At 39.6% G+C, this 14,873-nt stretch overlaps 1 protein-coding gene across 3 annotated transcripts in view; it reads left to right on the top strand.

Moving 5' to 3' along the window:
- Positions 1 to 14,873, top strand: part of mlxip (MLX interacting protein) — a 75,466-nt gene that overhangs the window by 51,452 nt on the left and 9,141 nt on the right. The window contains exons 11-16 of one of the 3 annotated variants that reach the window (XM_052031751.1): positions 1,458 to 1,674; positions 2,750 to 2,871; positions 5,269 to 5,385; positions 11,261 to 11,388; positions 12,997 to 13,120; positions 13,772 to 13,901. In XM_052031751.1, coding sequence (XP_051887711.1) covers positions 1,458 to 1,674; positions 2,750 to 2,871; positions 5,269 to 5,385; positions 11,261 to 11,388; positions 12,997 to 13,120; positions 13,772 to 13,901 — 838 coding nt within the window. Of the gene's footprint in view, positions 1 to 1,457; positions 1,675 to 2,749; positions 2,872 to 5,268; positions 5,386 to 11,260; positions 11,389 to 12,996; positions 13,121 to 13,771; positions 13,902 to 14,873 lie in introns of those variants that run through there. The other 2 variants (XM_052031752.1, XM_052031753.1) reach the window with 2 other exon arrangements.

The following is a 14,873-nucleotide window of genomic DNA, read 5'->3' as shown; positions in this document are numbered from 1 at the left end:
AGCAGAATAGATTCAAGGCTAAATGGCCCATTGATGTTTCTTAGTTCTATGCTGCTGCATTTTGCCTTCTAAGCCAAGGTTACATTCTGCCCATGTCTCTCTGAATGAAAATTTTCATACCTTATAATCCATTCAAAATAAATCATAATAAAAGAGAAATAATTATCCTGCTTGATTTGAGTTGCCAGCTTGCATACCACAGTGCTAAGATAGACATTATTTATTTGTAGAATAATAATGCTAAATTTCAATATTTATCATCTTTATTTGAATAAGTGTGTTTGAATACCAGTCCTTTGCCCCTATTTTCCATTTCATCCTATATCCCATCTTGAATATTTTACTCTTTGTCTTGTTTGATCTTTATCAATTGAATTATACTGTTCAAACTATTATAGTTCTTTTAAACAAATAGCATACATTGCAGATGCAGAAAATCTGAAAGACAAATGCTGGATGCATTTGAATCAATCAGCCCCTGAAGAATGAACAAATGTGTTGAAGTTTCATGTATAAACCCTTTGTCAGAATTGTTCTGATGAAGGGCTTACATCTGACACACACAGTCATCTGTTCTCTTTACAGATGTCGACTGACAGGAAGACCTTTTACGTATCAGTTTTCCTCCTGTTTCCATTCAGCATCCAATGAAGGTACCAGTACCTTTTGATTTGAAAACAGGCTCTAGTCAAATGGCAATAAAGTGTGAGTTTGCATGGGACAAAAGGTACAGTAAAACTCCATTAATCCAGCACGCTCGGGACTTTAGTGCCGAACGAGCAGATTTTCTGGACTATTGGATGTTATTCTGTTTATACTCCAACGTATATTTAATTCACTATATTTTAGATTCTACATAATAGAACTATAATTTTTTCCAGTGAACCTGGTAAGTTTAATTGGATTGCAGAAATCATGGTCCCGGTAAGTTTCAAGGGAGCATGACTTATAGAACCAAGTAAGTTTCAAGGGAGCACAGTGAATAGGACCAGGTAAGTTTAAAGAGAGCATGGTAAAAGAACATCCCAGTCAGTGGGAGCATGGAAACCAGGGGCCTGACAAGTGGGAGCACAGGAATCAGCACCTGGTGAGCCAGATGCCAAATAGTCAGAATTTCAAAATGATTGGATAACAAATTACTGGAGTTTTACTGTGTCTGTTACATATATCAAAATGTAGGATTAACTAATGGATAATAATTGTTGAATCCAGATGCAATAATAATTAGGTAGTGTTGCATAGTTGATTATATGAATATATTGTGAATATTTATGAATAACTTAATTACAACAGGATATTGTTAATTGTTACAGTGCCTGTAACAATTGGATACAGATCAGAAATCCGTCTATGGAACGCCTTTCTTTAAATATTTCAACTTTTCTAATTTTTTAAAGGAATATTATTGTATTTTATATATTTTTTTCAGCATCTTTTTTTTAAATGTCTTATTGTAGGCCTCAGGTGTAACAGATTTCCATGGCAGTATTTTAGTTGGCCCTGCACAACAACCAGGAGTGATGAGCACATCACGGCAGACTTCGCAGCATGTTAAATCAGCCATGTCACATTTGTTTGCTTCAAATGTGGTCCCGAGTACAGTACGATTACAGCCCAAAACGGAACAAATTACACCTCCAACAAACAGGCAGGCACCTTCACCCACACCTACAAGTAAGCAGCTATCTGAATTTGGTTTTGAATGTTTCAGTCTTTGCAGTGATATAGTTTAAGGGGAAAGTAGACATTCAGTTGGATTTTAAGAAATATTCCATTATTCATTAATTTATCAAACATCACAGTTGCATGTTTACTTCGTGTATGATTTTGCATTCTCCGTATTCTTCCTAATTCTATGCATACTCTTTATACAGTTTTAAGGTTGATGAAGATCATTTGGTGTCCAGTAGATTGGCTGATGGATTTTTTCCCCCTGGTACATTTCCAATATTCATATGTGTTCTTTCTTTATTAAACCATGATTGTGAGCACCCTTATGATGCATTGCCTACATCAATTATCCGGAGCGATACTAAACTTTGGCAGCCAAGAGGTTTACAAGGTTAAACCCTAGCAATATTGAGCTAACAGCTATCAGTGAGGGTTTACAAGTGGTCCCAGTGACCTGTGATATGAGGGGAGATATCCATCACTTGGAATACTGTCAGGGTTCCTGTTCCAGATTATAACACGTGAGCATCTATGATAAGGTACACTTGTGAATTTTAATAAAGGCAATGGTCAAAATCTGCCTCTGCTTTCCCTTCCCCATGGTTCAATAGTCTTCGAACACATAGAAGTAATGTGTAAAGGATGGACTTGCATAAGGAGTTCTGTTTCCACAGAGACATCAGTGTGGCCTGCCACATAGTTTAGGAGTAGGCTGGCATAAGTTGGTAATCATATATTTTATTTTTAGTATGAGTATCGAGATTTTGAAAGAGCTGAATATGCTTAATTTATAACTATTGTTAGTATGCATAAGGGATTTTCTTTTCTAATGTTAACTGTCCCTTAGAAGTAGCATATTGTCCCACAATTTAACTATTATGATAGAGCTTTAGTAAATTATCACTTCCTTGAATTATTTATCCCTAACTTAGACATCAATTGAATCTATGTGCTAGGTAGTTAACATCATTAATTATTTTCATGAATTAATGGAAACTGTACAGTTGTTAGTATGTTATTTTGTTGTAACAGTGTATTCAAATAATATTCACATTAAGTTTTAATTTTTTTTAATCAGATCGAGAGCGACAGAATTCGGGCCAAGGGTCACCAGCTTCATCAGAAAGAATTCCCAGCCCACAGTCTCCCATAAACAGTTCTGCAAAATCTAAACCAGAGCAGCCAGTTGTAGTACTTAAGGTAAAAATAGATTTTCCAAATATTCTTGTGATAATTTTTCAAGTAGTTTTTTTTCAAGTCTGAGCCATAAGTCTTCCTTTGTCAATTTACATGTACTTACCTGATTTCTGGGGCAGTGTTATAGATCTGCCTGCAGACCTCCAGATGCTGCTGTGTTAATGGTTTACTGGATGTGAAAGAGAAACTGTTAATTTATCCATGTCTGAGTTCAGACAGCCTCAGCTTCCTGTCTTTTCACCACTACAGGTCTGTTCTAGGAACACTCGTGTTCAGGAAATAATCTGAAGGCTGTAATTAAAATTTAACTATGAAGTTGAAAATGGTTTCTAGGAATTTCTTTCTGTCCTATTGGTGCACTGTTAAGAACATACAACTAATTTTCTGATCTTTACTTGTACTTCTCTTTCTCCTTCCTGCACATACTGCACAGAGCAGAGACAATGAGAGTTAGTGAGCCGCAAACCCAAATGAATGTGCTATCAGCTTCTAGTTTTTCTGGCCCTGCTTATTGCCAGAACAGTATAGATTCCAATGGTTGTTGCAGCAGAAATGTAAATCAGGAAATAACATTCCAAAATGAAGTTAGTAGTATGCAAGATACTAAAGGCTGTAATCCTCGGTGCTGCTGCATGTCACTGACCCTAAGTATGTGACTGTATTTAGAAGGGAACTGAAACATTTTTAAACAATAATGGGTCATAATTTTATGCTGCATTGAAGGAGTTGATCTGTATTTAATTTGCCTCAGACTTGATACCCAAGAAGGAAATTCTTCTTTGTCATTTGGCAGACTGCCAGGATTTAGCAGCCATTTTAGCTGGTTAACAGGACTGATGGCACCAGCTTTAGATTAACCTGATGATGCCTTTTCATGTAGTGTCACTAATGTGCTTTATTTGTTATGTTTCTGAAAAGTATTCAACTCAATCATTGTGTGTGTGTGTGTGTGTGTGTGTGTGTGTGTGTGTGTGTGTGTAGCAAATCAATCATTAAATGTGCTATTCTGTCTGCATTCTTCAGGAGGATTCTCTTTTCAATAATTTTCCAGCTAATTACATTTTGCTTATCTCTGTCTTGAAATACTGATCTAGTTGGTATTCCACTGGTAATCTTTGTCTAATTGCTTTGCTGTTAGGGTGGAGAGGTGGAGGATTGTATTGAGAAACTCAGTGGCTTGGGTTTAATATAAGTGCAAAGAGTAAATAACAATTAGCACAGTAATCCATCAGAGACTTAAATATCTGGAGTAAACTTAATCAATGAGAGAAAAAAATAGGTAATGACCAAGATCCACTTCATTTTAATATTGTCTTGTTTCTATGTAAAGCCCCCCCCCATCAGAAAACTATAGATGCCCATTATAAGTATGCACTTTACATCAGCTATCTTGGATGTCTGAATGTCAAGAAATGGATATACAAGAATAAAACTCCCAAATTAATGGCCCAGAAAATATATTGGGCATGAAAGTATTTCTTTTTGTTTATTCACTCATGGAATGTGAGCTCCCCGGGCAAGGCAAGGCATTTATAACCCATCCCTTAATGTTCTTGAAATAACAATGATGAGGTGTTTTGAACTGCTGCAGTCCACGGTGTTGTTAGGGAGTTACAGGGATATGACCCAGTGACATCAAAGGAAGAGAAATGTATTTCCAAGTCAGGTTGTTGTGTGATTTAGAGGGGAACATGGTGGTGCTCTCAGCTGCCTTGTATCCATGTCTTTCTGGATGGTAGTATCATACAGCACAGAAATGGGCCCTTTTGGCCTACCCTGCGTTGCCAATCTACACTAATTTCATTTGCCTGCTTTAGGTCACTATCCCTCTGCACCTTTCCTATCCAAGTACCTGTCCAAACACCTTTTAAGTGCTGTAATTGTATCTGCCTCCTCCACTTCCTCTGGCAGCTCATTCCAGATATTCACCACCCTCTGCGTGGAAAGACTTACCCCTCAGATCTCCTTTAAATTTCTCCCCTCTCACCTTAAATCTGTACCCTCTAGTTCTTGACTCCCCTACCCTGGATTTGACTATCAGTCCTATCTATGCCCCTTGTAATGTTATAAGCCACTATAAGGTCACCCCTCAGCGTCCTAGTTTTCAGTGAGAATAAACCCAGCCTTATATCCACAGCCCTCCATCCCAGGCAACATCCTGGTGAATCTCTTCTGCACTTTCCCTATTGTTTCCACATCCTTCCTCTATGTGGCAACCAGACTGTACATAATAGTTTTGGGTTTGGGAGGTGCTGTAAAGAAACCTTGTCAAGTTGCAGGTATGCTGTGAAGAAGGCAGATTTTCCCATTTTTTTCACATCTTACTACTGTTTTAATCTAATGAACATTGGTTATTATATTATAGTTTTAGTAAAGTAATATTGCTTTATTTTACAATAGAATCGAAGAATGACCCATATTTCAGCAGAACAGAAAAGAAGATTTAACATCAAAATGGGTTTTGATACTCTTCATAACCTGGTGACCACGTTAAAATGTCAGTCTAACATAAAGCCGGTAAGTTGGTTGACAAGTTCTTCAAGTGTTTCTCAGGAGCTAGACAAAAACAAATGGCCAGAAATGTTCTGAAAATCAGAGAATTTCTTGTGAGAGAGGAAAACAGTTAATATTCAGGTCACCGATCTCTTTTGGTTCAATGGATGAGAAATTATGAATTAAAAGACAGTTTGTGTCTGTTAAAAGTTTTAGTACTGATTAAGTCTGGATCTATTTTGATAGCACAGGAGCTGCAATATTTTGCCAGTTGATCCTCCTTTGGGTTATGGCAGAGAATTGTTAATTATGGCAGTTCTCTGAATCTTGAAGTTTGGAACTAGATGCACATGGCAAAACCACCGAGTGTACATCTAGAAATCACAAGCACTGAACGCTGCTTTCTGCTTGTGCTAAGAATTCCAATTCCCATGCTAGGAATCCAAAGTGGGGACTCAAACTTAGCAATGTGGTAAAAATGCTGATCCTACTTACTGCTTTGCTCTTCCTGGTTTGGTCTAATTGGTTAACATCTCTTTCTTGTTTTCTTTTGTTTACCTGGGATTATAAAAGTTGAAGTTCTTTAAGTTTCTTTAAGCAATGCAGCTTGGGAAACTGCTTTAATTAGTGCAAAATGCTATTCTTTTTGGGTTTTACATAAAGCAGGAAGGATCCTTTCTAAGCCATACAATTTGAGAGTTTGATTTAGAGTTATGCAATCAGAAGAATTATACAGGCTGAATTTGGCCTATAGGTAACACCTACCCAGTTATGAAAATGTAACTGGATAATGATCAAGAACTACATGACTGAGGTAGAATCTGTGGTGAATAATCAAAATAGTGGATCTTGTCTAGCCCAGTTTTTGTTTTTAAATTTTGATTTCAAACATAAGATGAATCACATAGTACACAATGTAAATTTAATCATTTCCATGTATGTGCACCATGTTCCTAAGCAAGGACAATATAGAATGCACACAGGTGACATCAATCACAACCATTGGTTGTCCTGCAAAATTGAATTACAACAATGTATTTAACACTCATTGTGCATTACACTTGTGTTATTTAAGGGGATCATCAGTCACCTCCAGGTGAGGGCTGAGTTTAATATCACTTTCATTTGATGCTTAGGATGGAGTCTCCAGCACATCCAGAATTAGGGAGAGAGAGCCTAAAGGCAAGAATTATTTATCAGAGGAATCCTTGGAGGTTTCTAGTTTAGAGTGGCTGACCACCAATCCCAACTTCTTCTCCCACCACCTCCACCCACACCACCAACATTCTTAAGATTCTTATCTTCCAGGAGCCACATTCCCATCTCCTGTTATAAGTACCTCCAGAGGCCATCTTCCAAAGCAGTAGTGGCAGAGATCTGTCAATTTCTGCAGCCTCTGGTGGTGAAGATCACTGTCAGCAAAATATGTTCCGTTCCTGGCATTCCAGCAGGTGGAATGATATTTCCAATGTGCAATGCAGCACTGTACATAGGAAATGACTGAGGCTATCTACTCAGAGAGGAATCTGTTTTCTCCTCACACAGAACAGGCATCCAGATTTGCCCAAATGTGGGCTTCCCATATGTTGCTCTACATTTTATGAAACTGGATTTCTTTATGAACCGCAATATGTACAAATGGTAGGTGATCATTCACAGCCAAGTAACAGAATTTCACATGACATATCAGTTTGCCGATACATCGTGTGTAATTCCCTCTTACTTGGCCACGAATACTTCAGCTGACTCCCCAGGTGGACTAAAGACTTTAGAATAAGTGCTCTCCCCTTTATCCTTTATTTTTGCTGCATTATTATTTGCTCCTCATGCTGGAGAGCACAATTACAATCATTGCTATGGGGTCACAAGGAACTTAATGCAGAGTGCCATCAGGATCCTTGAGATTCTGCTGGCCAAATCACCTGGTGGGGGGGGGGGGGGGGGTGCCTGCAGTACTCCTGTGTAACTGTGTTTGCCTGCATGCTACATAATCTGGCCATCATGAGGGCATGGAGTGGAGAGAGGAGGAGGCTGGTGTCAGATGGTGACAAAGACAGGCCTTCTCAGTCCAAGCTGAGGGGATATTCTTTACAGATCTTTGGTTCATTGAAGGATCCCACTTCCACTTTCTCTGGCATAAGCAAAAAAAGCAAACTATGCTCAAAATCAGCATGATGCTGTCACCCTGTGTGGAGTCATAGTGTACTTGGATATTTATTGGCAAGTTATCATCATGCCCTGCTATTCCTAGAAAAGTCCATCTGATCAAGAGGAAGTCTCACCATTTCCCTGACAATGCTATTACCTATTACTGTTAGCCATTCAGTCACCTCGCAACTCCCCTCGCTCCCACAATATGTTCCAAAATGTCTTCGGAGTCAGCATTGATCAGAAGCTGGATTTCAAATCACACAACATTCTCACTTGGAAATATACTGTGCCTTTTTCTGCTCACCCATTCACTATTTTGGAGTCACTTGTATTTTAGCTGTTTTAGTGATCACGATCTAAGTATGGCAAGTGGGCTAAGAAGGGGTCTCGGCACCACCTTCAGTTCCAAGTGTTGATAACAAGTATTGACTTTCCAACCATGTCACCCCCTTTAAACTTTGAAGAAGAAATACTAACCTAAATTCCTATACTGGCACTGTTCCTGTGCTGTCATTCCTCTGCCACTGACAATCTCAATATCCCCTTCCATAGAATGCATGGAAGTCAGAACCAAACGAATTAGCATGGCTAACGTTGTAAATCCACTCAGTATTAAGGTGGTACATATGTTGACTAATCATCCTCTGCATTCCTGTTGTCTTGACTTTGTATTTCTATTCAATGTTGTCATCCTGAGAGAGAGTACCAGATTTATGCCACTTGCCTGTGTTGGGCATCAGCTGGCCTTGGATTCCACTGGAGAATAGATTACAGAAGTACTTTCACTCCTTCAAAGCCCTGTTCTAATCATCTTTAGTAGCTGAGAGGTAGGGGTGTCCCCTCTCAGGAACAGGAGTGTTACCTCTCAGAAATTGGGGTGTCCCTTATCATAGTTATAACAGCATGGAAACGGGTCCTTCAGCCCAACTCATCTATGCCGACCAAGGTGTCTTCCTGAGGTAAGTCCCATTTACCTGCATTTGGCCCGTATCTTTGGCCCATAGCAGGTCAGAGACTAGGTATCCCACATTGATTCACTCCTGACACTCCAGAGCTTAATCGTGATCTACGAGGAGTGTGATGAAATAACTTTCTATTTCTCTGGATGAGTGCAGCTCTACCAACACTCAACGCTTCATCATCCAGGACAAGTAGCCCATTTGACTGGCATCCCATCCACTGTCCTAAACATTCACTCCCTTCCCCACTAATATACTGTGGCTGTAGTGTGTGCCACATACAAAATGCATTGCCACAACTTGGCAAGGCTTCTTTGCATACTTATTATGACACAGAAGGAAGCCATAAGCCTGAAGCTCTGAGGCAACAGCACCAACTGCAGTGCCACACACAATTCCAGTTCATTAAATTGGATTTAAGTTCCATTACTGAACTCTGATCTCTGTTGTTAGTCCAGGTTTCTGGGTTACTAGTCCAGTAACTTGATTACTGCACCACCAACAATACCACCCTTCTTCAACAGCACCTCCCAAAATCACAGTCTCCATCAGCAAGAAGAAGGGTAGCAAGTGTATGGGAATGCTGTCCTCCAGGTCACCACCCCCGCCCAAAACCAGGAAATATATTGCTGTTCTTCCTTTGTTACTGAATCAGAATGCTGGAGCTCACTCTCCAAAGGCACAAAGTGTGTGCCTTCCTCAGACTGCAGTGACTCAAGATAGCAGCTTACTGCTGCTTCCTCAAGGGTAAATAGAGATGAGCAATAAACACTGGCCTTGCCAGTACTGACATCTTCCTTTACTAAATACCAAAAATAACATCATCCAGGGACATGGCAACACCATCATGTCCCACAAATGGTGGCAAGTTGAGCTTGGATAGCATTGGTGTTAGTTTCTACAGTAATTTGTAGGACAGCAAAAGCCAAAAGTGAGGGTGGCACAGTGGTGGAGCTGCTGCCTCAGTTCAATCCTGACCTTTGGTCTGTGTGGAGTTTGCATATTCTCCCTGTGACTGTGTGGGTTTTCTCTGGGTGCTCCAGTTTCCTTCCACATCCCAAAAATAAGGAGGGTTGTAGGGTAATTGATTGTTGTAAATTGCCCTTGGTTTGTGGATGGTGGTGGAGTCTCGGGGAGATCTGATGGGAATGCGGGGAGAATAGAGTGGGTAGGGTTAGGATTGGTGTAAAGGTGGGTGCTTGATGGGTTGGTGCAGACTCAGTGGGCTGAAGGGCTTGTTTCTGTGCTGTGTCTCTCTAGGATTTTAATTTCTTCCACATATGTGATCAGACGCCACACTGTGGTTGGAACTACAAATGTTAATTATAAACTGGGTCCCACGTTCCTGCATTAAAGGATGTGTTCCAGGGTCCGTGTAAAGAGCTAGGTAACGGTTGGACCAGGACATCCCACGCTATTTGGCATCTCATACAGAACATTGGCAGGGCAGACAAATTGCCAGGTGTGTCCATGTGCGTTCTCACCAGTCTCTGTCTGAAGTGCATTGTTGAAGCCTGGGGCGGTACTGATTTGTGACTTTACTGTCAACAAAATTGGCAGACTAGCTGTCCTTTCCACCCTAGCCTGGCAGCACTTATAGCTGGTGATTCGTTGTATGCCATTGTATGCAAAGTATAGGGATCTGGGCAGATGTATGACAGAATAATGTATGATAATGTTATGTCTTCCTCCCCTGAATCTTAGGCTTATCAGCCAACATTAACAATGAAACCAACTGGATGGTATTAGGCAGAAGAGACTGGAATGATTGTATGGTGGCATTGATTATCTCTGATCAGACTTGTGGTGGATTGAAGACCATTGAGGGAAGGCACAAGGTAAAACCCTCATTGATCTCCAATCTACCACTGGCCACTAATTCTGTAGCAGTGGAGCCCATGATTACTAGCACACTTTCTTCCAACTGCATGATCCTCTGGGCACAGAGGCTAATGGCTAAAAAGATCAAATGGCAGAGCAAGTACAAGTGCCCAAATGGCCTACTGCTCCTGATGTAAGGTACAAGGTAGGTGTGTGTGTGTGTGTGTGTGTGTGTATGTGTGTGTGTGTGTGAGAGAGAGAGAGATGGAGAGGGAAAGTATTGTATGCGTTTGTGTTAAGCTCTTATATTGTCAAATAAGGCCCTTTGACTTTGCCAATGTAATGACAATAAACCTTATCTGCTACTGAGTCACAGTCCTTGGAGCATTATTTTGGACATTTATCTTTTTGGCTACCTGCTCCCATTGGCAGTTCATCTCAGCGTGCTTCCTGGGGCTCCATTGCATCAAAGCTCCTGTGTGACTCCATCTTTCCACAAAGTTTTTGAGGTCTGCCTCCAATACGATTCCTGTTCAGCCTGAGTTGCTCATTGTCTTTCAGGCTTGGTTGGATTTAGTGGTCCCTTTGTTTTTAAGACATCAATCAGTGTTGGTTAGGTTCAGCAGGTGGACAAGCTTTACACATGCACATGGCAAAGGTGTTGCACTTACACATGGTGTGTATGCAAAAACCATACACCATCTGCATTAGGACACACAGGTGCATCACACAGAGCAGCATCTTAGCACTTGTAATTGTGATGGAATTTCCAGCTCTTGTTATTAGAATAAAGGTAACAAAGATGTTTTTTAAAATGCAAGTTAGTCTTATTTCCTAGCATTATGTTAGACTGGGAAGGAGAAGAACACTGAAAGTAAAGAGATTCTGATTGGGTAAAAATAACTCGGAGACAGTTCCCAGGATTGATATTAATTTAGCTTGTATTTTCACTGGAAACTCTTGTGTAGATTAGCAATGCAGTCACCCTGCAGAAAACGGTGGAATACATAGCAAAACTGCAACAGGAGAGGGCACAGCTGCAGGATGAAGCAAAACGTCTCAGGGAAGAAATTGAAGAGCTTAATGTTTCAATCAGGTGAGTAAACATTGATGGTTTATTCATTTAAAAAATCTTTTATCATACTAGTGCAATTCTAAATCATGGTTTTGAAGATTACTTTCTCAATTACTACTCCACAGAAAATGATTATAATATGACATATTGTAATATGCATTTCACCAACTACTTTCTTTCAAAAACCAGGTTAAAATGGAGTTGAGATGAATTACAATATTCCTGTAATTACTTTTAAGTTGGATATATTGTTCTGCATATTTTAATACATTTTGGGTGTGCCTATCTACCTTGCTCTCATCAATCAAAACTGCTCACTATTTCAGATCATCTTGGGAACCAAAGATATTTACTGGATTCTTTATCTCCAACTCTTCATTAAACTCTCTACCCTGTCTACTACAAGGGCAGGGTGCTCATTTATCACCATCTAGTCAACCACCCTGCAGCTTTCCCTAGCCCACAAGTCCAAACTTTCATTCTACTTTCATTCCTAGTCCTGAACTTGCTTCTTTCTCTAATTCCTCTGCTATTTTAGACATGAATAATCCTGACCCGTATCCCACTGAACTGTTCACTGCCAACTTCCTTTACTACCCCATGTTGGCTGATATTGTTAATAGCTTTCTGTCAATTTGTTATTGTTTCTCTCTCCTTGAAAGATACTGTTATTAACCCTCCTCAAAAAGAAGACTTCCATTCTATAAACTGCTACTTCATCTTCAGTCTTCGTTTCCTCTCCAAAGTCCTTGTACGTGAGCTTCCTTCAGTGTTGTAACATTTCTATGATTTTATGATTCTTTTCTAATTTTGTTTCCAAAAGGTTGAAGGTAAAGTGTAAAAGATTTGAGGGGACCTGAGGAAGAATTTTTTTTGCGCAGAGGGTGGTTGGAATCTGGAATGCACTGCGTGAGTGGGTGGACACTATTTAAGTGTAGATGAGCACTTGAATCACCAAGGCATAGAAGATTAGGCCAGGTGCTGGTAATTAGGAAGAGTACAGATAGATACTTGATGTCACATGGACATGTAAGCTGAAGGGCCTGTTTTTGTTCTGCAAAGACCAGTGCAACTGCTGGCAAATGCAAGATGGCGGCTGTGTCTAGCACAATCCAGCCCAATCCCACCCATTCTCTCTTTACACTATGAGATTTAACTGTAAGCTTTGGTAAACTTGAACTCTTGTCCAGAGGTTTGGAAGAAGCAGTTAAAAAGCCTGTTGCATATAGCTAGCTTAACCTAACCTCTCTGGTACTCTGTGTGTTGGTGACTGTCTGTTTTCTGTCCTATCAGCTCATAATGTGTTGGCTCCTTTGGTACCTCTCAAGTTCAGCTGAAGTATGCAGGTGTACTCCAAAGAGGTGATATTATAATAGTAAGTGAGTGGAAACCAGACTGATCTTGTGGATTCGTATATTGAGATTAAAGCCTACTCTTCACCCCTATCAATGTCCAACTGAAGATCCAGATCAGGGTTTTCCTGGTTTATCTTGCTCAGTTACTTACTCAATAAATATTACTGAACTGATGGGTACTTACATTAGACTGTATATGTTTTGCAATAGAAATTGGTTATGGTCATCGTCTTATTTAACCCAATAATTGGTAGTCATTTGTGATGTTTTTCAGTATCTGTCAACAGCAGCTTCCTGCTACTGGTGTCCCAATAACACAGCAGCGATTTGATCACATGCGGGAAATGTTCGATGAGTATGTCAAATCAAGAACACTTCAGAACTGGAAGTTCTGGATTGTATCCTTTTTAATGCTGCAAGTTAACAGATTTTTTGTTTCATGGGGTAGAGTTTCCATTGAGTTGTCAATCATCCAAAATTGGGCAAATCATAATAAAAGAATGAAAAATTTTGACCATAAGTTTCATCCAGGACAAATTAATTTCCATAACGTTTTACAGTGGTTTTCAAAACTCCCCACTGGAAACAGGGCATCTAAAATTACTCACACCTTTGGATCAAATTAATGATCATTATGTCTTTCTAGCCATTTGTGAATTTTAAACGGCTCTTCAAAAGAAGCTCTCCTTTTAAATGCACAACCCTACAAAACACCTTAAAAGTTTTTGAATATTGAAAGAAGTGTCTTTCCTTCACAAGACTGAAAGCTGGAAGTACAAGATTCCTAGTTGTAGACAATCTGATGTTACTTTAGATATGCTCTTTGGCACACTACTTTATTTCAGACTCAGCCTCAGCCACGTTGATGTCGGCATTCAGCTAAGTTCTACAGATTTGCTTGTAATATATGGCTGATTGCAAGAATCTTCAGGCTAGTGCAATTGTACTATAGAAATACAATTTCCTTCTTCCTTGAATGAGGTTATGAGTTTTAAATAGCCATATTGTTTAATGAAATTAAAAATTGTGACCCTTAACTCACTAATCAGTTTAGCATAATCATTAAACCTTTGTTTGACTCTTTTAATACCATGGTTACAAGCACAAGTGTAGATGATTTATGCAAGTCAACGCTTTCCTGGGTGGATCAACATTGTTCTCTACCAGTTCTTCGACCGAGTAAGTCAGCTGTGAGAGATGAAGAGCTGATATAAACTGTGCCTTGACTTTTCCTGGTCTGAGACTAGAAGGAAATAAAGAACTTGACAAAATTCAGGCATTGGCTCATAAGGAGCAAGAGTTACACATGAATACCAGGCAACAACCATCTGCAGTTGGAGCGCTGAACCATTTTGCCTTAACATTCCACAACATCATCCTTGTTGAATCTCCCTCTGTGATTATTCTGGGGAGGGGGTGGGTGAAGGGAGTCACCATTCACCAGACATTTAATTTGACCAGCTGTAGAAACACTGTGACCATAGTAACACATTAATAAGTTGGGTATCCTGTGATGAATGACAGGATACATGCAAAGTGCTAGTCAGAGGTGTGAAGGAACACTCTGGACTTCAACAGCACAGAGATCTGGCCACAAGCTGGACATGATTGGAGCTACATATTCCAGCCTATGAGATTTTCAAAAAATGTAGGAAAAATGAGTAACGATTATGCTAGTAATCCTTATGAATCAGTGGATTTGTCAGTTGAATAGATGCCATCAAATGACTTGCAGCAAATTTTCATTGTAACCAAATTGTTTAATACATCACTTGCTCTATATATGTAGATAGCTATGGATTTGTTATTTTGTTCCCTTTTAAAATTAATTAGTTGATTTACCAGAGTGAATTCAGTAATCCTATTGACACTGTATCCTAAAGGCTTGGCAGCATGGTGTTTATGCTATTGTATTAGGTTGTGCTGCTAGATTTGTTATCCATATACCTGAGCCAAAGTCGTGAGCTTGAATCTCGCCATTGGCTGCTGAGGAATTTAAACCCAATTAATTGAATAAATCTGTAATGAAATGCTAACATCAGTAATGTTGTAAGAACCCATCTGGTTCACATATCCTTTAAGTAAGAACATCTGTCATTCTTACCTGGTCTGTTCTATATATGACTGCAGACCTACATCAACATGCTTGCC

This window comes from Pristis pectinata, chromosome 17, assembly GCF_009764475.1.
Source record: "Pristis pectinata isolate sPriPec2 chromosome 17, sPriPec2.1.pri, whole genome shotgun sequence".
Lineage (NCBI taxonomy): Eukaryota > Metazoa > Chordata > Chondrichthyes > Rhinopristiformes > Pristidae > Pristis > Pristis pectinata.
The sequence above is the reverse complement of the archived record's forward strand: the minus strand, read 5'-3'. Positions and strand labels throughout refer to the sequence as shown.